The following is a 27,463-nucleotide window of genomic DNA, read 5'->3' as shown; positions in this document are numbered from 1 at the left end:
TGCCTTACCTCATTCACTCCACTCCCTCCATATGAATGAAACACGGTTTAGACTGCCTCCACTGCATCAGTGCTGCTGGAATACCCCCTTCTCTCTCTTTCTGTCTCCCCTGCTTTCCCCAAGCCCTCCCCGCGCCCACCTGAATGAGTCACCACAGAAAACCTCTCAAGCTACGGAGTAATTGCCGGGTAGGACGGGGACAAACACATTAAACAGGAATTCCCTATAATGTGGAAGTGACAGTTCATTTAACTCTCTCACTCAGGAGTTTTCGACATTCCTCCGAGACTGGCTTTCAAATATTATTTGTATCAGCCAAAATACTTGATTTTCTGATCAAAGAGATCACATAACCTAGATATATAATACTTCTTTTGCACGGCTCCGCCACAAGATGGAGACAAAACATGAAAAAAAAAAAAAACTTGCCATAGTTTGGACTCCTATAGCATTCTCTATAAATTAAATCCATGTTATTGCATCCCTCTCTGCAATGCAACACCATGCAGGCTTTTTTTTTTTTTTTTTTTTTTTTTTTTTTTTTTCCTTCAGTTATGCAACTGCTCATTTTCCTAGAAAGGTTTAACGCACGAATTTTCACAAATTATAAGGCTCATCTACAGACATACATTTAGGCTACATTTAGTTTGAAGCTTTGCGTGATGACAAATATAGTATGCCATTAATTTTATGTAATACTGAGTAGTAAAACTCATCCATACTATCAATGACCAAAAAATAAATAAATAAATGTGAAGAGTCCTCAGGGCATCACTCTCCTGGGTTCTGTATAGTCTGGAGTCTAAATGAACTGTCAGGGGACCTAATTACTCAGCAGCGAGGAGCACACGGTTTCTACTCACTGGTCGGATTCTCCTTCAGCTAGAATGCCCTAGGTAACTTTTTAGTATTCTCCTCCTGAAGTCAGGGTCTCAGGAACAAAAAAAAATGGTGTGCATCAGTACTCAGTACTCATTGGTTGGCTACAAATTCCGCTGACGTCAGCAGGCTAATAACTTTTTTTTTCGTGATACTGACATCACCTTTCTCTCGGTTGTAACTTAACACATTTCAACCCATATAAATTTGTTATTTTTTTCATAGGGCATAATTCATATTTTCAGTAGCACATATTGCAAAAAAATAAAAATAAATTAAATTAAACCTTTTATTTGTTACAGCATTTTTATCACATTCTCAATAGAAAAGGATTATCTTTTAACATTTTGCTCACTTCCTTGACACCAAAATATCAAAATAACAGTTGTTGTCTTTAGCTATAGTGCTATCAGTTGTTAAAAGATCTTCATGAGTCAATATATAATTTTCACGATTCACAAAAAAAATATCCTATCCAAAATCATCAACATACTACAGTTTGCTTCATTTACCTCAAATCACCCCAGACAGACCTTGATAACCTTGCTTGGGTGTTTAAATCATAAACAAACCATCAATAACGATCAGTTCTGCAGTAATAAGACTCAAAATAAAATATGGGCACTTCATTAATCAAACTGTGTTATAGAACCATCTAAATCTGCACGGTGCAGGGTCACATTTCCATAAATTATCAGAGAAATCCATAATTCAGGCCTACTGCATGTAGCTTATACACAATACATCACAGTCATCTCATTAAGAGGGAGCATATATGACCAACCTCTGGCAAGCTTAACTACCAACCACATGCATCCACAATCTAGCAACATTCCTGCATGTTTCAGTCTTAGCACCCTGGAGCAATGAAGTCTGCACGTGTATCAATATATGGGTCACGGGTCCACGTGTAAGATTCATTCCGTGAGGGTGGATAGGTGAGACCACCGGAGAGCAGATATATGCGGACATCTCCGCAATCCCTGAATGCCAGTACAGTGCGAGAGGGGGGAGAAGGGGGCCAGCCCGGTCTAGCAAATGAGAAAATAGAAAAGTGGGGAGTCCAACGGTGAATTTTACGTCAGGCTTGAGACGTGGGCGTGAAAAAAAGGGAGAGAAAAAACACGAGGCATTACCGCCTTCTCTTAACGGGGTGCACCATTTCACTTCACCGCGCCGCGCCGACAACGGGAAAATCACAAAGAGTTTCTGATTAGATGCGTGAACTAAACAGCGATGTCCAACGCTCAGATTTGGCAATCTTTTCCCCTCACAACTATTTAAAATTGGCATATACTCCAATGGTTTTACTGGACGTAGGATGGGATTAACTTTGTCTGGAAGATATATTTCATTGTTTCTTGCTGTTCAAATAGGTAAGTCGATTTTATTCTTTCGTATATTTTGGGATGGGCTGACTTTTCCTTTATAATCTTGTTTTAATCTGGTATAGATACTTAAAACTTAACACTTATAATTCATAGTTAAGGCTATTTGAAGCCATTAAAGGTATAATTTGGTTATATAAATTTGGTTATATATTGTAGAGTGTAGGCTGTGTTTGTGGATATTTTAATTGCAATGTTACTGTCCCGACTGCGATTTAAAGGCTTGCAGACTATTAGATCTGGGTCTTGACTAAGAAAATCAACAGTAATATTCTCTAAAGTATTTTAAATGTACAACAGTGGGGTAATGTTGCATTGCATCTCCATTCAATGTTGGAGAATGTTCCGAAAAGAACAGCAAATCTTATTGGGGCAAGTTGGTGAAAGTGTGGGACCGCCCGATCCTCTCCGTAATAAATTATTCAACTAATATTGAAAAAATAATACGAAACGGAAAATATTCATTAAAATGATTGCATTAACAGATTTTGCTTGCAAAGAGTAGGTTTTATAGCCTACATGAATCATCAGTTTTATATGGTCCCATGTGTCCCTTCATAAATAAGGCAATAACCACAAAATATAATTTACTTATAATTTTGCGAAAAATTGGTGGGTAATTGTAGTTTTAGAATATACAGAAGATACCAGGTCTTGGTCCTGTAAAAGGTTTTTTTTTATTTAATTATTTTATTTTATTTTTTTGGTGCTGTTGCAGGGCTCTGCAATGAAAAATGCATCTTGTGCATTAGGATGAAATCAGTAAGGTTAGCGATGAATTGTGGTTGTTCGTGAAAAAGCTGGTGCCATTATCCAGTTGAACTACATTAATTTGCCATAAACCCCCTCCTGACTTCATTGAACAGATAATGCGGTGCCAGGTTGACACCGGTGCCGCTGACAGGGTCTAGTAAAGTGGTCGTGACCACTAGTACAGTAGGATAGGTGAGTCTATATTAGATGCTCAGTTGTTGCTAAATATAGATCATCGTGCCTACAACGAAAAACGATTTTAAAAATTCACCGTTTGTTCGCAGTGTTGCCTTTTGTGACTGTTAATTCCAGTAAAGAAAATAAAGACTGGGAGGACTGAAATGTATTTTAAATAGGAAAGCGTACATCCCATTAATGCACGGCTTTCCAAGGCGAGCTGTTTGAGCATCTTTGTAGTTCGCATCCTCATATCCGCCATGTTGAGGTCTGAGTATTTCAATTATTTTAATAAAAATGCACGAAAGAGGTTATGGAGAGTATAATACAAGGTATCGCATTTACGCATTTATTTTCACTCAGTATTATCTGTTGGAGGAATATGGCTGTAATGTTCATCATAAAGGGCGATCTGTCCGTGAAATCACAATTATAGCGAGATAATTCGTTATGTAAGCCGTCAGCGGTGCGGCATTAGCCTACTCAGTAAAACCTTTAATCATCTGTGTTAGGAATCTATACAATAATTTAATCATTTTAACTGTGTTTTATTAGTTCAGTATTTTGTTTCATTGCTGGATGCGATATTTATTTATTTATTCTGTGGGCGATAAAGAATGCACGAAATGACTGTCCCAGCCTTTATAGCATCAACTAACGACTTTTTATGATTTACGAATAAAAGATACATAACAACAGCCATAATTGCATCTATATTTTCGTTTTCGTTTTTTATTTATTTATTTATTTATTTTTTATTTAGCGTATAATGCTTGCAGAATAAAATACAGGAATGCATATAACGAATATAAAATAATGTAGGCTCCTAACGTAGCTAATGCATATAATGTAGGGACAAATATACAATATATAATATAATGCATGTAATATAAAGTAGGAAGGCTACACATGTACTGCATAAAATACAATATAGGAAAATGTAGGCTAGCATACACTGCATTATGGATCATATAGCAAGACATTCATATAATATAGGGCTAGAGTAGGCTATGTAATGCAGTGTATCGACGCAGGGTATGTTCTGCATATAATACATGCAAAGCATTTGATATAATGTAAAGACAATTCTGAGCTATATATGGTTGTGTGTAACAGGGAGTATGTGTTTTGCCCATGTGGTTAATGAGTAGAGGCTCGGCCTGATTTGAACAGTGAAACAACTTAATTCACGAAATCTCGCTGTTTAACGAACCTGCAGAAGCCACTGGAGTTTAAGGTTCGTTAAGCAAAGGGATCTGGTCAATTGATCATGTTGCGAGTGACCTCCTACCCGGTCCATCACCGAATCCCAAATGAAGAGGGGAGGAAAAGCATGTGTCCAAATCTTCTAATTTTCCATAATAGATCTGTCATCGAAAAGCGACTCTTTTCTAGATGAGTAAAATAAAAGGTGGGGGTGAGGTTATGCAAATCACTGAGAATGAAAATCTCACCTCACACAAGCCCACATACCCCCACCCTCATCATGTAAACCATTACATCATCGTTTGTCCAATCGCCACCCTCATGCTCAACACGCACATTATTGTGTGGAAGTGTTTTATCCCTTATTTATTAGAACCAGTATAATTAAATAAGACGAAAGCAGAACAGAGAACAGAAAGTGTAACTAGCTGATAGAAGAATAAGAAAAACAGTTGATTCATGCTCGTTTCTCGTTTTCCAGCCTATCTGCTGCAGGCGGTTCGAGCGGCTGGGAAATGTGAAACCGTGTTCAAAGGTTTCTCCGACTGCCTGCTTCATCTGGGAGAGAACATGGCCAACTATCCACAGGAGCTGGACGAGAAGGAAAACCTTCAGACCATCTGCACGTAAGGGAAACATGCATACACACAGCAGATGAAATACACGTGTGAGAGTTGGGAGGGAGATAGGGCGGGGGGAACGGCGAGAGAAGCCAGATGGCACAAGGGGCCCCTTGTTTAATTCGACAGCTCCACGCGCAGAAATAGAGCCGTGCGGGCAGTACGCACTATTCACATTTCACCAGTTAATTACAATTAGATAAACCATCTCTACACGCCAAGGCCAAAGGTCAACATCCATAACTGGATCAGATCGGGAGGTAATGCACGATTATTGTAAGCGATCCGCCCCATAAAATAACGGGTTCTTTTACAGCCGTTACTGAACGGAACAGTATCTTATTACAGGGACTGAAATTATGATACTTCCCTTTCTTTTTTTCGAAATTAAGTCTGCCGTTTTTAGATCATTTATAATTTTTTTATTTAATACAATAAAGGAGATGTGCACTAAGTGCCAATTTATTTTCCATATAGCCTATTAGCCTATTCTTTCATAGCCTATACTTTTTTTTCTGCTTAAGTAAAAAGCATTTCCCTTTTAGCATTACAGTGTATTTATTCATTTATTTTTTTGGAGTGGAGCTACTTGTCCATGCGCGTGTTCATTTGTAGATGCAGGGTTTAGAATGTGGGTGTGTGTTCCTGAAATAAATTAATAAATGATAGGCTTGAGAGTGGGATAGAGGAAGGGGGTGGGGCGCAGGAGGGGAGTTGTAAGGGAGCAAGAGAGATGGGGAGGGCCCTAGAAATCACGTGACACGGAGACTTTCCCTTTTAAGCCGCATTACAACTCGGGTTTCCCCCGCGCCCTGTCTCCTCCTTCACGTGGCTACATAGGACTCATGAATGCTATAAAATGGATCCTATGTTGGAGTTTCTAATTATTTTATAGTTATGAGGATTATGTGTGTGTGTGTGTGTGTATGTGTGTGTGTGTATAATATATATATATATATATATACAACAAAATACGATACTTAAGTGTTTACTTAATGTTATTTCTGTAGTGTTTAAAATTCAAATGAAAACTGAAGTTGAATGCAGTCAAATAGTCTAAATTATTTTTGTTGTGATATACGCATAAACCGAAAATATGGCGTTTTTAAACTGAAAGCAATGCAAATCTCAAAACTGCTTCCCACGTAGGCCTGTAGGATATATATATATATATATATATATATATATATATATATATATATATATATATATATATATATATATATATATATATATATAAAGAAAGAAAGAAAAGAAAAAAATAAATAAATGTGTTCAGAAATTTGAGTTTCACTCAATTTCCACAGAATTAGACCTATACTTTACAAAATAAATAAATACATAAAAATAAATCAAATAAAATTCTATAACAACAACAACAACAACAACAAAACAGCAGTGATGTGAGATGATCGACTTGAATGTGTTAATACAATGTGAAGCGTGACCCAAATCAGACATGAGCAATGATCTTTTCTTTGTGTTTGAAATATTTGATTTGCAGTTACTGGGATGATTTCCATTCATGTGCGACCACTGCTCTGGCAGACTGTCAGGAGGGAGCCACAGATCTATGGGAGAAGCTGAAAAAAGAGTCCAGAAATCTGGACTTTCGCGGCAGCTTGTTTGAACTGTGTGCGGCCGGGAACGGCGCGAGCCGATCGTCGGTTCCGTTCGGCGTAACGCTGATCCTAACCGCACTGTCTGCGCTCGTCACGTGGATGCAGTTTTAACCCACGGAGAGAGAAGAAGGAGAAAATGAAAAAATAAAAAACGAAGAAGAAGAAAAAAGAAAGAAAAGAGAGGGAAAAGACAAGACAAATCATCAACACAAGAATAAAAAAAAAGAATAATAATTTATGATGCTCAAGATTCATCCTCACCCAAATGGATTTATAAACCTATTTCATCTGGAGAAAAAAATAAGATTTTTGCAAGAGACAATGGCAAGAAGAAGTCTTCTGGGAATGCTCAAGCACATTTGCCTGACTCTGGGTCGATTTCATGAAATATTTATCAGATATTGAGTTGAAATGACGGCCTGAATTTCTGAAAGGTCCTAGCTGGTTAGAAGCGTAGTATTTTATAACATTACCGTCTATTATGAATGAATTATTACTGTAGGCTTTTCACATTTTCAACTGCCATCATGCATATGCATATTCTCTCATCCGTTTGTTTTTATATGCTCTTTGTCAATATTTCGTTTTTCATTTATCAAATTTATTTTAGTCAAGCCAAGTACATGGATGATGTGCGAGGGGGTTAGAGGGTTTGCTGACCCACCAATCCAGAAAAAAAAATATAAGAAATGTCTCCAGTAATCACGACGCTAATAATAGGCTATAAATAATAATAATGATGATAATAATAAATATAATAAACACACCTCAGGAATGACTAAAGGCATCTATTTAGTGGCATACAAGAGAGCAGAGAATATATATAAAATATAAGATTTTATTAAGGAACAAAGAAATGTGGCCATTAAAAGGCTGTGAGATAGAACTCTATTCTATTCCATTCAATGAAGAATTGTCTCTTTAAGTAGGATACATAACAGTATAAAGGCAACACTTTACATTGCAGTGTCCATGTTGCATATACCAACGTGTAATTACAAGCAAGCAGCTCCAGAAAACAATTAGACGTCAAGTACACATAGTTCATTACTATTACGCAGTACTTACACAGTAATTACACTGCAACGTAAAGTGCGGCCTGTTTTTCTCCCGACAGTATGGTAGCACGAGAATATCTGGACCTTGACATTAATAGTTGGATGACGTCAATTTTGCTAGCTTTATTTGATGTTGCCAAGGCACAGACCACGTTTCACTGCCTTCAGAAGATGTGTATTTTGTTTGTTCGTTCGTTTGTTCGTTTCTGGGGATGTTGCATATGAAATACCTGAATATTCAAAACCATATAAGTAAATAAGAGATGTATGTGAAATGAAAAGAGAGATACTTTAACCGAAACAGTTTTAAAACAGATTGATTATACAGGTATATAAAATAGACTGCTAAAAAAAAAAGTATTTAAAAGTATTAAATAAAAACAGTTACTGTTTGAAAGAGATCTGTGTTGTTTTTTATTGATGTAGATTTGTGGTGATTACAAAGCATCTTCCTTTTATCTAAAATATGTTTTATCTAATATAGCCTACTCCATAACGTTTAGCCTACATAAAAGAAGCATTAATTAATAATGGTCAGATATGTATATCAAATTGCTAAGGTAGATTCAATGCGCGTTTCTCTTCCAGCTCCTCAAATGGGCGTGAACGAGCACGCAGGCGCGCGAGACTCTGTCGAGTGAAGACGTATTGTTTCATTATTAATAAGGTGGCAGAGAGAGTCATTTTATATTGATTCCCCCGCGCTCAGCGCGTTTCTGCAGCATATAAGGCGCTTGTCTGAGCGAAAACAACCACCAGATTGAAAAATGATAGTCGAGAGGAAAATAATTTATTCTGAACGCATTTTGAGAAACATTAGTCTATTACATTTTCAAGAGGCTACTGCCTTATTGTAAGCCAATAACAAATAAGGATGTCGACATGACACACAAAAAAAAAAATCTTTAAATACATAAAAACAAATTTGAAATATATATCAACAAATTTTTAGAATTAGGCTAATCTAAACACAGCAAGTGGTGCAACCATTAAGAACAAACTTTGCAAGAAAAAAAAAATATCAAAAAATATCCTGATGTTTTAAGTCATGAATATCAGGACGTTTTTATTATTTATTTATTTTTTACATAATTGACACAGCAGTTGTTTAATAGGTTTCTTATTACGTTATAGAAAAATGGCAGCCTGCATGCTGCATTATTACGCGTTACTTGATTTGACGGATATATATATATATATATATATATATATATATATAATATATATATTCTTCACATAATAACATTTTAAAATAATATTTATTCTTTTCAATAAATGAAAATAAATATTCGTTTCCTCATTTTAATTTTAATCCGATTGGATTAACACCACATAGACATTAATTCAGAAACCGAAAATATGTTAATCAAAAGAATGTCATTTATTATTATTATATTATTATATATGTTTTTTTTTTTAGCATTAATTGCATTTTGAATGCATTTCTGCATATTTTTGCACACTAAATGGAATCCAAATCAACAGTAAACCTGCATATCACGTGGTTTAGAGATAGGAATAACTGTTATAAATTATTTAAAAATATTGAGATTTACAAAAGGAAGAAAATATATACGTTTTTATATATATAAAAAAACTAGCACTGGTATATTTTAAAATAAATGCATTAAAGATACTTTGATATGATAAATAAAATAAGAGTGTTCTGCTTTCGCTTGTTTATTAAGTACATCTTTTCTGAAAATCAATATAAATCAGACTTTGTATCAAAAACAACTTTCTTTGATACATTGAGAAATAAACAAGCTTATTTGGAGCAGTGGTAAAATGAGCACTAGTGTTCTCCCTGGAGGTGTGAGACTGCATGAATGGGACTGAAGTCCTGGAAGGCATATTTCATTGCTCCTTTTTAAGTTTGAAGATGAGATTGAATTTCATTCGGTCCTTGAAAGGAGATGACGACTACAGTTGTAATCTCATTAAAATGCATGTTATTCTGTTCCTGGCACTGAATATATTATCCTCCACAGATCTTTGTGTAGTGCATAGAGATACATTTTTTCTTAGCTACGATTTTTTTTTCTCTTTCAATTCTGCAACACTCATTTGGAACATTTCCTAAACACACAAAATGAGGAGGCTATACTGATTTTGACATTTAATATTTAACAATGAATGCAAAGGACATACGCACACATACTGAGATGGCTGGCTCCTTGACAGCTGCTCCACAACAGACTATGCATGACCATTTTTCAGGGCTGGCAGTCTTGATCAGTGTGCTCATGACAGTGCCAGGCAGACATGGCACTGCTTGTTTAGCTGCGCCTTTTCTCACAGTGATGTGAGGAGCACAAAGGCAGGGCATTACAGTCAAGCAGAGCATCATGGAAGATTTTTTTTTTTTTTTTTTCTCAGTAACACAGTCAGTGTGGTTTGAAGATAATAATTTTAGCCCTGAAAAATGCTTGAAAAGGACCCAGCATAACATTTTGATGCAGATCAATTTATTAATAAATCAGTTAATCAAATTAACTGGGTTTTGTTTCCCAAAAGCATAGTTAGGCATCTATGGTGGCAAGTTCCTCTGTTGGTGTTTCGCGAATCCATATTCGGAAGAACCTTCACTCTGCTCAAATCTGCTCTTCACTAAATAACTTTAATAAGGATTATTCTAGAAATATGTGGAAAATCTTGCAATAAATAGGCTACTGCTTAGCATTAAGCAAAAATTAAAAGTCTCACACTGGCGCAACCTTCAGCGTAGGTTTCGATTTGTCTGAAAGCATGAAGGAAGGCAGAGTCCTGAAAAAAAAAATAATAAAAAAATGTATGATTGAAATAATTCTCTCAATGCATAAGGGGGTCTTCATAAAAGCTTTGATGGCATGATTTGCTTTTCATCTTCTCACCATGTAAAACCTAAGACAGAAGCATTTATAAGCACAGGCTGCTTTGTTTACAGCGGTTACTGGGGAAACAGCTCTATTTCTGCTGTTCATCAGCGCCACCTGCTGTCAGAGAGTGGAGTTACATTCTCACTGAATCTGTCTTTTTTGTTCAGACCAATGCGAAAATCAGATCTAATTTTTGTTGTAAATCTTAAAAAAGCTATGTGTATTCTAAAAATCTTAACACTTTTGGATAATAAGCCTATGTAGAGTTGTTTATGGAGCAGATGAAAAGCCTATCATTTATAGGCTATAATTATTTTGATCCTTTTCTTTAAATTGAGTTAGACTGAAATCTGAGGTTTATCATTTCAGAATATATATATATATATTTTTTCAAAAACTTTAGGCTATTTGAACACATAGAACATGTTAGTAGATAGCGTGTTATATTGTAAGCCGCCAAACCAAGATTTGTTTAAAATCCAGCCTTCATTTTTAATATGAATATTTTAGTGTTTATGCAAACAAAAAGTGCACAGTGCTGCTCATTTTTATTTGTTGGTTTTGGACATAAAGCTCGTGATTTCATTGTGTGTATGAGTACTTTTTGAACATTTCCAACACATTTTAACAATACCGTGATAATACTGATCACTGATCATTTGTTCATTAATTACTGTTTACTTGTCTTTATATAACATCATTTATTAAAATGCAAGCTTACATGTGTCAAAAACAATGAAAACTAACTTTTTCCCCTTTAATTATGTTAATAATAATAATTTCCTGAAAATATATATTATTTGTGTTGTTTTAATTTTTATAATCCATTGCATATTAAAATGGTTCTAAAACAGACTACTACCCAAAACTCAGTTTTGGTCCCCCCAACTTGTCAGATTAGAATTGTGCCTTTGGCAAACAGCCTCAAAAAGTTGAGTGGTTGGAACTACAGCTCCCCACCTTTGGTTAGTTTCTTGTTAGTATGGCATATGGACTTAACTAGATCATGCACTTGAACGAAATAAGCAATCGAATATCTAGTACTATCTATATTTTTCAGTCCATACATTCTTTAGTTTTTAGGAGAAATACAGTGCCACGTTTGAGAGTGCACATGCTCATATGTGCTACAGTATTACTGACACACCTTTCACAGCGAGTCTATTTGCTCAGCGGCCCAATTACGCAAAGCTTCCAGCCAGCTATTTCTATTATCTGAATTCAAATTATTCCGCCATATTGTGCTGCACTTTCTCCCATTCATAAGTATGCCTAATTTGAACGCATCTTCTTAGTACTGTATACCTAAAATCTATGGTAGTTAACCCACTGTGAACTCGCAAAATACAACAAAAAAGGTAAACAAAAATAGCGACATAGTCCTCGTATGCCATTGTCATTTACAGCAATAATCTGACAATAATTTGCATAAGTTATCACTACACCGGTTTGAAAGATGAATGTGCGACAAAAGTTCCTACATTTTCGAGTGGTGACTAGGGAAATACCGGTGATGGTTGTAACATTTTTGACATTTCTGTCTTTATCTTAGTGTTCTTTTAAGCCAGTGCGTTCAAAATGTAATTCAAACTAAGTGTCTGCTATTAAATGGCGTAGCTGTTATCTTTTCAGCACAAACAGAAAATGCATGGTTTAGTTTCAAACACTAGGAGTGAATTGTTACAGTTAAACCTCATAGTCTGGGTTAGTTGTAACACACCCTGGGCTGAGATGTAACATTATGTAAGTATTATGAAAAAAAAAAAATTTTGGAAAGTTTTTTTATTCAACACTGACTTTTCAACATAATTGGTATGTATCTGTGTGTGTTACATTATCATTATGATAACAAAACTGAACAAAGTGCCTGTGTGTGTTTAAGCATGTTTGTTGAAGTCAGACATAGTAATTGGCCAGAATATAACTGAACTTGAACATTTAGAGCCACCCCTCAGTTTGTTTTTCTCTTCCGAGACGTGCAGAAATTTAAAGAAAACATTTATATGAAAAAAATAAAACAATTGGTTTAAGTTATAACATGTTTCATTGATGTTACAACTAACCCAAAGTCTTTTAGCCATGAACTAGCTCACCTTACAGCGAGCAGCCAAAACATTAGCACTAACAACTTGCATGAAAAATATTTACACAGACACACACTAAACATGATTTAACTTTGATGAGTTTGACTACAATGCAGGGACTGCTACCACAAAAATAAATGAAATATAAAAATATATATATTTTTTCACCTCAAAAATAGTTTTTTATTTTTTATTTTTTTTAAATCTGCTATGTCTGCCACAGGGCTCTACTTCATCACATGTGGAATAAGGACTAAACTGAGAATGTGTGAAGTGAATTAGGTGATTTGTTCCTTATTTAAGAACTTGGAAATGTTACAACTGACCTGTGTTACAGCCATCCCCGGTCTCCCCCTACGACGTTTACAGCTAAAAACTGAAACATTTTTATGCATTTTGGCCATTCTTTTACACTACAATGGTGTTTTGGGGCCCTGAAAATGTTTAAAGTGCAAGTTTTTGAAAACATTGGGCCTACCATTGCTGGATCTCCATGTAAACTATACAAAAATATTTATTACAAAAATAAACAATGACGAAATGTGCATGCGTAGGTGTTATGTGTTTGCGTAGCATTTCTTTACAAAATGTCATCCCCAACTACTGGTCAGGCATGAATAATGCTTAAAGTCATTTACGCAGATCCATGTGAACTGGGATCGGTGTGACAGTGTTGACATCTGTACAAAATGGATTTTCTTTTTTAGTACATTGCTGTTATGAAATGTACCCTTAGTTTCTAATATGATGCATCATGGTGGTTTAGCAGTGAGTCTATCTATCTATCTATCTATCTATCTATCTATCTATCTATCTATCTATCATGGTAGAAACACATATAGGCTAATAACATTTTGAAAAAAAAATTAACAACAGAAGTAGAGCAGGCTTTAGAGTTTGTAACATTATCCTTCTAAGTCAGAGATCTTTCATGAGAGGTTGTTAATGACATTAAGTTTCGCCTTCACCAAAAAAGTTAATCAAATTATTGTTGACTTAACACCTTTTAATAGCACATATGCCTCATCACCTCACCCTGAGCAGCTCAGTAAAGGGTCATAATTAAAAGCCCAAAGCGTGTTAGTTCAATGGCGTGTATGTCCGCACTAGCCATTTCGCTGCATCTGGGAAACAAACACATCGCTCTAATGTAATTACAAGAGCTGGGTAATCCAACAGTACCTATTAGTGCCAACCAATAATGAATGAAATGAAATGTAGATTGTGGCAGGACAATATTTCAATAATGGACCTCAGCGTGGTTAACTAAACTTGAACATCATGGAAATATGTTTGGTTCTCCTTTACGAGTCAATGTCAGAGAGGGTGTTGCACTGTTGAGCTCGGACGAAATAGGCTATGTTCATTTATTGCTGTCTCAATGCACATCTCAATTTGACATAGTTTGGTGAAGATGGATTGGTTGACACTCAAGACTCATATGATGAGCTTGTATAATGCACCACATGGATCCCAACCTTAATGGGACAAAATTGGATCATGTAGGAGTGAAAATTGAATTAGAGACCATATCAGCTGTAGGGACTACTTGCACACATTGTTCTCTCTTCTGGATGATGGTGAAGATTTGCTCATCAGGGGGCAATTACATAAACATGAGTTTCACCTCTCTACAGCTTTGCATTTTATAAATAGACCTCTTTTCATTTTTGCCAAAATGTCTGTAAAATCACACAACAAAGATTGGCATGATGGTTATTGCTTTCGGATGTTCTGTTTGTGAAATCTAATGCCTTTATCTGCATGGCAAGTAAACTGCTTCTTTACACTAACATTCAAAGGTGAGCTCTTTGACATGATTTCTGTCGACCTTATTGGTAGAATTCATAACTATCAAGCGTTACTGGAGGAAAAATGGTTCCGGACAGGACTTCACTGCATTTATTTCCTCTTCTCATCTTCCTTCTTATAGATATTAAGCCATAAAAGGTATAGGACCCCGGGCAGAAAAGAATAATTTAGCAAATGGCAATTCCTCAAGACTTTCAGTTCCTTGTTAAATCAAAGCATCAATCTTTAACACTTGCCAATGTTCTACAAAGAGGAGTCAGTGTCATGCAGTGGCTGCAAAGAAAAATTACTTTTTAGAGGTTATGGTGACCTATTGGATACTGGCAGGGAGCTTGTATAAACTGGGGTAAAAAAAAAAAATGTAGTGACGTATGTTTGATGAATATGAAACTTTTCTCCTGTTAGTCAAACACACAGAACCATTAAAACCACCCAGAGACATTTGGCTATGTTAAACACATTTCTCATGCATGACTGAATCAGAGTTTACCGTAATGAACGATTATGGTCCCTGTTCCATAACCAAGATTTAATAAGTTGCAAGAGTCTGGTGGTACTTCATTCAGAAGTATGGATGAGTTTTGGAACCAGAAACAGTGAATATTCCAGAAGAGCAACACGACTGCAAACAGTTCAGGGAACAAGAAATTATTAAGTGCCTTACATTTCGTCAGCTTTTGCTCCATCAATGAAAATAGTTCCAAAAAACCCTCAGCAGAAACATTACAACACAGAGTAGTGGTATTTCCTTGAATTATTCTGTGTTTTAGAAAAAGTTCAGTTGAGATATTGATCCAATGACTGAATAAAGACAGTCAAATGTTTATTTCTTAATGAATCAGTGTTTTTCAACACATTGGTTAAGTGAATAATTCAGTGACTCACTCACAGAGGCAGTGGATTAATTCCTGTATGAATTAGCAGAGGTGGGACCAAGTCATTGTTTTGCAAGTAACAAGTAGGTCTCGAGTCTTTGCATTCAAGTCCCGAGTCAAGATAGGCAAGTCCAAGTCGAGTTGCAAGTCCTCAACTTTAAGCTTCAAGTCCTAAACAAGTCATTAGTGCTGTTTGCCCAAATTAGTGTCTCTGTATTAATTACTACAGGAAATTTCATCAATAGTCTATAGTACAGTAGGCCTAAAATTTTGCATAATAATAATAAAGATATAATAATTAGTGGTGTTTCGTAGAGTAATGAATCATTGTTGGTGAACAAATCGTAGGCCTACGTGAATTAATAATTCATTTCATGTTCACTGTTTCATTTGTAAATGATTCAGTGATTTTAGAATCAGTTGAGTCAAATATTTAATAACTTGCTAATGCTTAAATCAGATGCTCATTTTTTGCCACCTACTGATGTAGGTCTACAGAAATAGACATAGCTTTACAATAACAATAGTAATAATATTAGCTACAAATCTTAAATAAAAAATAATAAACCATCAGTGAATGGATTTAATAGACAGAAGGAATTAATAAATGTGTTTTATTGTAGCTCTATATTGTTATGTTCTTATAGGCTATTTCTTCAATAAATATTAATATCAACAAATTATTCAAATTTCATGCTGTTACGGAGAGGAACACAATATAGTAGGCTAATATAGTTCATGATGCTGCACTGTCTTTATGTTATTCTTCATTCAAAATAAAATGTTACTATTTTAATAATCCTATTAGGATTGAGTTAATATGTTGAATTTACGTATGTCGTGGCCACAAACATGTCCGGCACACTGTTCAAATAAGGCATGCAAAGTTATTCACGCCAAAACTGTAGATATTCAGATTCTCAAATATATGTACGTCAATATATTTTGTGGCTCAAACAAATTCATAATGATCACAGTTGATGGCTTAGTTTAGGGGCTATGTGCGCTACCATGTAGTAACCTGTCGGATTTACAACATGTGAATTCATCTATTTCTTTAAAAAGACATGAAAGTGAGTGGCTGGTAAACAGAAAGAAAAATAGAGTTTATAATTATATAGAGAAAATAACTTTATAGGTAGGCTACAAACAATGTGCGTTTGACGTGAAAAAAAAAAATCAAATTATGTTTGAAAAGTTTATTACTGCCGTTTCTATATCGCTGGATATTATTATTATTATTATAATTATTATTATTATTATTATTGCTATTATAAATGGTTTATAGTGATGATGTGTATTTTAAATGTCTGAAACTTTAAATAGCCTAAAACATTATGTGGTTGAAAACACTGACAAGCGCTCACTGGGTTAGCCTCTCTCTGGCTCAGTGCCAAAAGCCGCGCTAATCATACCAGTGAGCTTTAGTAACAAGCCTATCACAACTCTGTTTTTTGTTTTTAGAAAGTAGGTCATAAAGACTTTCCAATTCACAGGGCTCAAGTCCAAGTCATGTCTCAGGTCATTGTTGTCAAAGTCGAGTTACAAGTCTTCTTTGAAATATGGGACTAGAACCTAAGTCAAGTGTCGAGTCATGTGACGCGAGTCCACAACTCTGTGAGTTAGCAGTTTTGACCAATAGACCTTTTGCACATTTCCAGGTTTCTCAGCAGCGGAAGTCGTCGTAATTGGGTAAACTTCTGTAGCACTGAATGGGAGACTACCACAAATATATATTGTTTGCATTCCCGTTTTCTCAAATAGCAAAAGAAAAATGCCATGGTAGTGTTTTTGTGACTTTCAAAAAGGTAAAATAGAGAGAGTTTGACTCCTAACCCTAAGGTTGTGGGTTCGAGTCCCAGGCCCTTGAGCAAGGGACCGAACCCCCAACTGCTCCTCGGGTGCAGCAGCATAAATGGCTGCCCACTGCTCCGGGTGTGTGTTCACTGTGTGTGTGTTCACTGCTGTGTGTGTGCACTTTGGATGGGTTAAATGCAGAGTATGGGTATTCTGAGTATGGGTCACCATACTTGGCTGTATGTCACTGTCATATACCTGCAATCCTGTCTCATCACAGAAAACGACAAAATTTATTCGGTTTATAGCTCCCTTTATAATACTGAATTTCTGAAGTACAGATGCTTTATATGCACTTTGTGGCAATGCCTAAATCACAAATTGACTGTCTCACCTGTCTGCAGCTGTGAAATAAAGGTGCTGTTAGTCTGGAGTTCTGGGCCTCTGGGCAACAACAAGCCCGTCTGCTGTTGGAGGATCAACCAAGCATTATTTGGTATACTTTCAAGTCTTCTCTGGGCAGCCGATATAAAATAATATTGGCTTGGTTTCACAGTAAAGAACAGATGAACTGCTCCCATACCATATTTCTGAGCTGACAGTGCCCACACAATTCACATCCAAGAAGAAGGCAAAAACAAAGCAGAGATATTTAAAGAACTGTAAAGTAGAGGGTCGAACAGAAAGTATTGAAAGATAAAGTGAGAGGCGATTACTTAGGGAAGAGGAGGGGTGGAAAAGACAGACGTGAAACATGAGGGAGAAAAGAAGACAACTGACAGACAGCAGAAAAAGTGAAAGCAGTAAATGGAGACAACAGAAGGACGGCGGATGATTGACTTTTTGCGAGAGTCAAATGAGAGAGAAACTGCGACAGAAGATAGAACGAATAGAGGAAAGACAGAGAGGAAAGAGAGGAAGTCAGACTAATTGCCTCAGTCCTGGATTTGCGCCCGTCAGATGCTGCGCAGTGACATTAAAATTGATTTCTTTTCTGCCACGGATCACCTGCGCTGCTGGAGAGAGATCACAGACGGCCTGCCAGTGCGAGCCTCGGCTCCAGGAGCCGCTGATGCAGGGGACACTGGGTCAGATAGGCGGCCCTTCAAATGTGTACGTGAGGAAGATAGTTGTGCCCTTTATGCTGAAAGACAATTAGACCTGAGAAAGATTGATTTGTAGATAGATAGATAGATAGATAGATAGATAGATAGATGGATAGATAGATAGTCTCAAGCTTTTATCCAGACTGAAACCATTCAGATGACATCATCTTTCACAGATTTATACTCACACATTCCTCTCTCTCCCTCCCTCCATTTCTCTCCTCTTTCTACACCATTTTACAGCGATAACTAGATTTCCTCACATCAGTTGTTTCTGATCTAAAATTCTGTGGCTGTACAAAGAGAAATGTCTTCATCAGTTTCTATCAGATGTGAGCTTTGCAGTGAAGCAGGCTTCCCTTGATAAGGAGACTGTAGCTCCTGCTGGAGAGACTGGTACACCACCTTCTAAAAATACCTGCCCTAAATTCTCAAAACCCAGACAATAACACAGAAGCACTGATTAGATCTCGTCTAAAGCTGACATCCACCAAAATGAGCTGCCTTCAGTGAGGTTTGCTGTTTCTTTTGTGTAAAAGGCAAATCATGACAAACATTTTCACCAGGTTTGGATCCCATGAAACTTTCAAGTACTAAATGCTGAATGTCCTATTTAGTAAATGTCTGTCCCCAGTGTTCCCATTTTTTATAGCTGAAGTATATACTAATATATATATATATATATATATATATATATCTATATATATATATATATATATATATATATATATATATATATATATATATATATAAAATACAAATCTGTTTGAATACCTATCTGTACATTTGTTTCAAGAATAAAAGAGTTATTCAAGATGTAGATGAGTGCTATATGAGTGCTAATGGATCCTCTGCAGTGAATGGGTGCCGTCAGAATGAGAGTCCAAATAGCTGAGAAAAACATCACAATAATCCACAATCCACACCACTCCAGTCCATCAGTTAACATCTAATGAAACCAAAAGCAGCATGTTTGTAAGAAACAAATCCATTATTAAAAAGTTTTGAACTTCAGTTTGTTTCGTCATGGATCCATAATAACGATTCCTAACGGTGCTTGATATGTGCAGAATTCTCTCCTGATTCAAACAAGAAAACTTTTTCACTGGAGAAAGAATATATTATGGATAGAGGACACACCACACCTTAATGATGGATTTGATTCTTACAAATACACAGCTTTTGGCTACACCAGATGTTAACTGATGGATTGGAGTGGTGTGGATGTTTTAATCAGCTGTTTGGACTCTCATTCTGATGGCACCCATTCACTGCAGAGGATCCATTGATGAACAAGTGATGCAATGCTACATTTCTCCAAATCTGTTCTGAGGAACAAACAAACTCATCTACATCTTAGAAAACCTGCATGTGAGTAAATTTCAGCAGATGTTCATTTTTGGGGGGAACTATTCCTTTAAAAATGTGAAAATAGTATTTTAATAATTGAATTTGATTAAAAAAAACATTTGAATCATTGTACATGATTCAAATAGTGGGAGTAGATTGGTATTTGAATAACTCATCTTAATTCAAGAAGGGGATCACTGAATTGCACCACTGAACTTGATTCAAATATATGGAAAGTAGCACCTAAATCATTCAGCATGATTCAAATAGTATGAATGAAATCTTAATAATTGAACTTGATTCAGGAGGTAGTATTTGAATCATTTAACATGATTTAAATAGTGAGATTAGCTTATTTTAGTATTTTAGATTAGTTTAGTATTTTAGTAGCTTAGTAGATTCAAATCTGGGAAGTCAATTTTGAATATTTGAACATGATTAAAAATAGTGGGAATGGTATTTGAATCTTTGAACATGACTCAAAAAAGAGTCAGAGAATTTGAATAATTAAACATGGATCACAAAGTTAAATAAATGAATAAATAAAAAAAATTTACTAATTGCACTTAATTCATATGAAGAAAGTAACAATTGAATCATTGAACATGATTCAAATAGTATGAGTAGAATTTGAATAATTGAACATGATTCAAAAGGAGAAAATAGTATTTGACTAATTGCAATTGATTCAGATAAGAAAAGTATCATTCAGAATCATTGAATATGATTGAAATAGTGGAAGTAGATTAGTATTTAAATCTTTAAACAATTCAAAAATCATGATTGAATTAGGAGTAGTAGAATTTGAATGAAAACAATTGATTCAGATAGGGGGAGTATAGCATTTGAATTGTTAAACATGATTTAGATAGTGTGAATAGTACTTGGTTCCTTAAATTTGATTAAAATACATGTATAGTATTGAACATTGTTGAACTAGATAAACAAAGTGGTTCTAGGTGAACCACTGCACACAATTAATTTAATTAGTCAACTCAAATTAAGCAAAGCTGATCAAATGCCCAATAATAATAGAGACAGAATGAAAGGACTTCAGGTAAATTAGTTTCTGCAACAATTAACAAGATTCAAATAATGGGAGTAGTTTTTGAATCGTTGCACAATGATTCAGGCTGAATCATGCAAGTCTTGTTGCTGAAATCGAAATCAAGCTGCTCTCCAAGGAGGCTGAAGCCACGTACACCGACGTAATCAAGACATAAAGGCAATTCGCAAGAACTACTGTTTGGAGCATGCAAGGACAAGATGCAGTCTCAGCCAGCATGCATGAAACTCCACCAGATTTGAGCAACCGAGGTGGTACAAAGTGGTTGCCATGGAAATTCAGCTCAAGTCCAATCTGGCTAGGTTGCCAGAAAGAAACCCAGCTCGCATTTATATCTCGAACAGATGTTACACGTCTCCTAGTGTTCGAAATTTAACTCCACTTAGGATTTTTTTTCTTTCTTTATATGCTCTTTTTTCAGCGTAGCATAATCACTGTTTCTCCTCTGAATATGCGTTCTTTGCAGCTGCTGCATGAAATAAATCTCATTCTTGTGTGGATTTTGACACTGAAGCTTAAGGTTTTTTTTTTTTTTTTTATCTGATTATCCTAACTGCAAACAGCATTATCGCACATCAATAGGTATTAAATTGATACTTAATATCTTCTTGAACAAATATGGTAATATTGTTTCAAACTGATGCTACAACAGCACCTTGAGGCAGGGGAACCAGCGGCATACTCCTTATTCCCAGGGGCTCTTAGAAATGCAAATGCATTTGGATATTTACCAGACTGGCAGAGAATTGAAGCTTGTAGATCACAGCATGAATTATGCATTTTTGTTGTTATTGGTTCAGTAATTTTCCCTCCAAAGTAGTGTAATGCTAAAATCTTGTTCAGTTCTCCAGTCTCTGTTTGTTGGATACTGTACCGAATGTTTAAATCATGTTCAAAGATTTAAATTCTGCTTCCCCTCTTTGAGTCAGTTTCTATGACTCAAATACCATTCCCACTATTTGAATCAAGTTTAAAGATTTATATCCCATATTATTTCCCATATCTCAATCAAAAGCTTGCCGTTCTTGAATCAAGTATGATTCAAATACTAAGCTACTCCGACTATTTGAATCATGTTCAGTAATTCAAATGCTTCCTTCTGCATCTGACCCATTCAGTGAATTAGAAGTTTATCTCTGAAGCTTGCAGAAACATTGCTGTATGCTGTATTGATGGCAGTTTGATTAACATTGATTTCACATGTCCAATCCCCCATTGGAGTCATGCTCAATAATTCAAATGCTACTACATATTTGAATTTGAATTGTTCAAAGTCTTAAGAGTTCCTTTATAATGCCTTATAGTCCCTTATATTATCTTTTCAGCAGTGGATTCTGCTCCTGAGATATCAACAGTGTTCTGTTATCACATATTATTAGAGAAATGATAGAAGCAGATGTCATCCGCAGCTCTCACTCGTGCGACCAAGCAGCTGGGGACTTACAGAACAGAATTTGCTGACAATGACAAGGACCTTATTCTTTGAGTGCAAGCCCCTTGAGGTTTGGAATAAATTTCATTTTCTTTTCCATACATATTCACAGCTCCTCTCCACACTCCAAACGCCAGCGTGGTTTAGAGATGCGCTCAAGAAATCTGAATACAATAGCATGACCGATACAGCATGCGCAGGATTCATGGATAATATTCTGCCCGACACTGAAAGCAAAGTTTGGACTGACGTGACAGCTGATCACGTTAGACATGAGAAGGTGCTGTGTGTTCCTGACATCTTAAAAATGACACATTGTAAAGCAGGGCTCAAATGCGTGTTTAAATAATAAGCTTTTTTTTGACAAAAAAAATTTGACGTAAAGTTGACAGGAAAGTTAGAAAATTTACCTATGAGAAGAGACATTTGATTTCATTTGATGGTGATGGTAACTAAAAACTATTTTGGGAAAATCTGAGCATGCCAACAGTGTCACAATGAAACAAAATACATCATATGTAAATATAGACTATTTCTGAGAATGCATGACTAAATAGGACCCAGCGACCAATTAGTTTTGCTCAAATGAATCAGAAAAGTAAAGATATTTAGTTTGATATTTTGTATAGCATTCCTAGATTTTTAAACATGAAGTTTTCAAATCTGTTTCAGGTCCACAAGATACTGGAATTAGGCAGCACTGCTATGAACAGGTTTTGAGAAGTGTCTGAAAAGTGATCTGTTGGTATTTTTATTACAGGTTAGTTTTGCTGCTTTTACCTTTACCTCAAGCTCTCAGGATCCTTTTAGTGGCAATATCAGATGTAGGATGATTCTGCAGGACTAACAGGTCTGCTGTCCTCAAAGTCCTCCTCACTGCTAAATGCTGCTGCTGTAGTGTGTGACTTTCAAGTCTCTGGGAGACCGGTTCAATAAATCTTCTGTCTCAGAGAGAGACTTTAATTTTCTGGACCCCTCTCCATTTCTCTTTTCAGCTCTTGTTTTTCAGATGACACAAGCACAAAACAAATAGCCCAGGAGTACCCGAGAATGAAATATAACAAGAGAGCATTCAGAGAGCGGTGAGAAATAACTTTGTGACATACAAACTGCGTGGTGCGCCAAACCCTTGACTATTTGGAAGATCGGGGCTACAATTCACAAAGGCCTACCTCACACACCTGAAGTGCTATTAAGTCTAGATTCATGAAGGCAAATGCAGACAGAGCGAGGCCTCTTTCAAACATACTGACAAGAGGAGCAATTTTTGAACAGAGTGAAGAGCTGAAGACGGAGTGTATTTCTCATGTCAAACGTTGCTTTAGATGTTAAATTAGTCCTGCTTATATTCCACATGATTTTTAGCTATTGTTATTGTGACATTTATCCCAGAATTCGGACTTTGTTTCTCACAATTCTGAGAAGAAGAAAAAAGACAGAATTGCAAGATATAAATTCACAATTGTGAGATATAAACTCAAAATTCTGACTTTGAGTTTACATCTAACTTTTTTTCCCCTGGGAACTGGGTCTTTTTAAAAATTCTTTTTAATTATTATTATATATTTTTTTTACTAATATATGAATGTTTGTATTTATTTATTTATTTTTATTTCTTCTGGCACAGAAAAAAAGAAGATAATTGCCTCTTTTCCTCACACAGTTACAATTTAGACATTTATTCTCAGACTTTTGCAGTTTATATCTTGCAATAAAGGGGAAAAAAACCTGAATTATGAGACAAAAAGTCAAAATTACCTTATTTATTTTTATTTTTTTATCACTTTACAGAAACAAGCTTCCATGGAGTTTATACACATGTTTTTAACCATAAAGCACAACACAATGCAATGCATAATTCAAAACACTGGCAATGCACTTATGCTTTATATTAAGATGATACACTGGGCTCTGTTTTATTTATTTTTATTTATATTTTTTTTTTTTTGCAGTTCATTAAACAAAAAGTTCATATCAGACACAGTATTGCCACATTTTTGCTTGGCCAATGAAAATAGTTCCACACAAAGTCCACTTGTTGCATGTCTGAGCAACACACAGTTGAGCTTTGTTCCTGAATGAATCACAGTCACTAAAGGAATCGGTTAATGATTGATTCAATGACTCTTAAAGACGGTCACTTGATGCCACCTTCTGCCGTAACAATGTAACCTGCGGAGATATGCTGTATCCGAAATCACATACTCTCTGAGCAAGTACTTCTTTTGAATAATTATAATCATATAATATGATGTGTGTAGCATGTAATGTGGATTTACTACATTTGTCAATGTCATGTGACTTAGCAGCATCAGTTGTCAATTCACTGACATTCACAAATCCTCTCCCATGGCCTCATGGATTAGTAAAGGGTCCATTAGATGCACGCTTCAGAATCTTGCTGTAAACAGTAGGCCGTTTAGGGAATTTTACATTCTTCATTAATTTGCTGTGATTTCAGTCTCTATACATATACCGTTTCTTGCTTATAGTGTGTGGTTTCGGATGCAACCATAGTAGTTGAGTTTCCTTCCTGAATAAATCAGGGTCATTGAAAGAATCAGCTGATTCAATGATTCAATGACTCATCAAAGATGGTCACTTGTCGCCACCTACTGGGGTAACGATGTAACCTGCAGTTTCCTCTAAAACCTTCTGCTGGCATAACTTTGGCTTTTATTATTGAATGTTAAACAACAACCAAAATTAAAAGCTATTCTGGTATTTCAGCAAACCCCAATTCAGTCTGGCTGCGGTTTTTGCAACTGTTCATTATTCAATCAAATCCTGAGCCCCACACTACATTTTTTCCCTCATTGAATATCCTCACCCAGAAATAAGTCACATTTATGTAAATGGAGGTAAAATGGATTGCAAATGGGCATTCACATTGACTTTTTAAATACTGTTGACAAACAGCTTCTTATACATTATTTTATAGAGCATAAAACCAATATTAAACGTACATCCGGCAGATAGCAAAGGCTGTAAAAATGAATTTAAAAACTAGGTCAACTCTAGCTAAGCATAATGTATGTAATTTGATTTTGTTTTATTATTTATTAGGACTCCTAGGTAGGTTGAGGTCTGGGTCTGGGAGGGGGAACAAAGAGGAAATCATATTGACTTTGTCTGCATTTAGGTTAGAAGGTTGAGTTACTTTGTTCCATTTCGTAGATTTGTGGAAAGCTGCTTTTGTGTATTGAATTTAATATTGGAATTAAGTTTGAAAGCTGATCTCCATCTTTGTAATTCAGGGCAGCGCTTGACCGTCTATCCAGTGAACACTGCACATTTCTCTCCTCTCTTTCCCCTCAGGCCATTGAATGTGAAAGTGCATCCTGGGAGTTTTCCAGGAGGGGCGGCAGCAGCACGGTGTGATTAATAAGGGTGTCACCTGGCAGCTCCATCGTACCTCATAACAGCATCCGATCTGAATAACCTCTCGGCTCAATGCCCCCCCGCCCACTGCCTTCAGCTGGTACTTTAATGCCATTATTAACCCTTTTCCACCTGCATCAGAGATTCTTACTTACTCCCAGTGACACAAGCTTGATATATGACACAATATGGCTCTGATAGAAACTCTTATATCACAATAGGAGCACATGGAGAAGGCAATCACTCGCAGCTGCAGAGATGCAGAAAATGGAAATGCAAAATCTTGATAAAAATAAACAACTTTAATGCAACTTTCTAAAAAAAAAATAAAATAAATTATATTAACCCTCTAGTGCTGTTCGTGTGGTGTATTTTTTTTATATTTTTTTAATGAAATGAATGTACTATATTTTAGTTCTATAATGTTTTTTTTTTTTTAATTATTATTATTATTTAATATTTGCATTTTTAGGGGATTTGATACTACTATACTAAGTTATATTTATGGAATAGTTATGATCCATTTATTACTTGATAACCACTTTTTGAGCATAAACCTGAAAATAAAATTTCCAACTTCCCAACTGTTGTAAATCTTGAATACTTTTGAGCACCCTTATGTGGCAGATAATTGCTGAATTGAAAAGAAGTGAAACTGAGAGAGAGAAAAAAAAAGTTATAGAAGTTTTTATGATGAAAAATTTTATATGAAATCTATATTTTCCAAAACATGTTTTACTCTAAAACTGAGAAAATCAAAGCCATAAATCTAAAGTTGTGACCCAAATTTGAGGTTCATATCTCAAAAATGTAGCTTTCAGTAAGATTCTGTTTGGGTGCAGTACCAAACGATTCCACTAGATGAAAATTTGCTTCTTCGGGACCATTTAACCTTGTTGACTCATGTCCAAGATTTTTTATGAGTGTGTGTGTGTGTGTGTGTGTGTGTGTGTGTGTGTGTGTGTGTGTGTGTGTGTGTGTGTGTGTGCATGTGTGTGTGTGTTCATATAGCAAGTTCCACAACCAAGGTTTGCACCAATCCGATGAAGTAAAAAAAAAAAAAATCTAAAAAAGAAAAACGTAAAATGTTTCGATCAAACCTGGCTGATCAGCACCAGAGGGTTAATGGTGATTTCAGGATAATTGGGACAATAATAGACAAATGGTAAAAACTGTCCCAATTCATATAGCCACCATATTAAGTTCTATATATTATCTATCTACACAATTTATACTGTCTCTGATATGACAGACACATATAGGGTTGCAAGGTTTTATATTAACACATGTCCACAGAGATCTTGTAAAAATATAGGGAGTAGATATATTGCTTGTATAGGTCACACTTCTAAAGTCATGACAGATGCAAGTCTATGTGCAATGAAACTGTAACTTTATCATCAGTAAAACAACATAAAATCACAGATGTCAAAAGGCAAGTGCCAGATTCAACCCCCGTTAGTTGATACATAACATCTTTGACTATCCAAAATTCATTTTTCCTTGTTTGACCGCTTAATGGCTCCAAAGCTCATTTCATTATTTTTACGATGAGACTCTTAAGAAGATTGTGTGATCCTGAGGAAGAGAAAATTGCATTTCCTTTGCAAAGAAAATTGGCTGTAAAGACCTCCCAGCTGAGCTGTTGCACTTTGCCTGAGAGGAAACAATAAAAAGGGATTTTAAATTTATCATATCATATTTGATGTATTTGTGCCCGTCTTTGAGTTTCAATAAATGGTAATAAATAAGCACCTGCACTTTAGCCCATCACTTTTTCTTTGCTACATGATGATTCAGTGATGAATAGAAACAGACAGATGTGAAAAATGAGCATCTCACAAACCAAACAAGATGAGCATAGACAAAAAAAAAATTACTTGATTTGAAATGGAAAAAGTTTTTGGTAAAACAAATATTAAACTGTTATGCTAATGACTTTGAACTCTGGATCTCAGAGTCTCTCAGAAGTGAGGTCTTGTGTCGGTTTGACCACAAG

The 27,463-nt window shown here is 35.7% G+C and overlaps 1 protein-coding gene across 1 annotated transcript; it reads left to right on the top strand.

Moving 5' to 3' along the window:
* Window positions 1-1,789: 1,789 nt before the first annotated feature.
* Window positions 1,790-8,102, top strand: LOC109048898 (neuritin-like). The gene is made up of 3 exons (XM_019066548.2): window positions 1,790-2,255; window positions 4,885-5,029; window positions 6,528-8,102. Exons 1-3 carry the CDS (start codon window positions 2,201-2,203, stop codon window positions 6,754-6,756), a joined length of 429 nt encoding a protein of 142 aa, XP_018922093.1. The 5' UTR covers window positions 1,790-2,200; the 3' UTR covers window positions 6,757-8,102.
* The last annotated feature ends 19,361 nt before the right edge of the window (window positions 8,103-27,463 follow it).

This window comes from Cyprinus carpio, chromosome A24, assembly GCF_018340385.1.
Source record: "Cyprinus carpio isolate SPL01 chromosome A24, ASM1834038v1, whole genome shotgun sequence".
In the NCBI taxonomy this organism is placed as follows: domain Eukaryota; kingdom Metazoa; phylum Chordata; class Actinopteri; order Cypriniformes; family Cyprinidae; genus Cyprinus; species Cyprinus carpio.
Note: the sequence above shows the minus strand (reverse complement) of the source record. Positions and strands in the feature narration are given on the sequence as shown.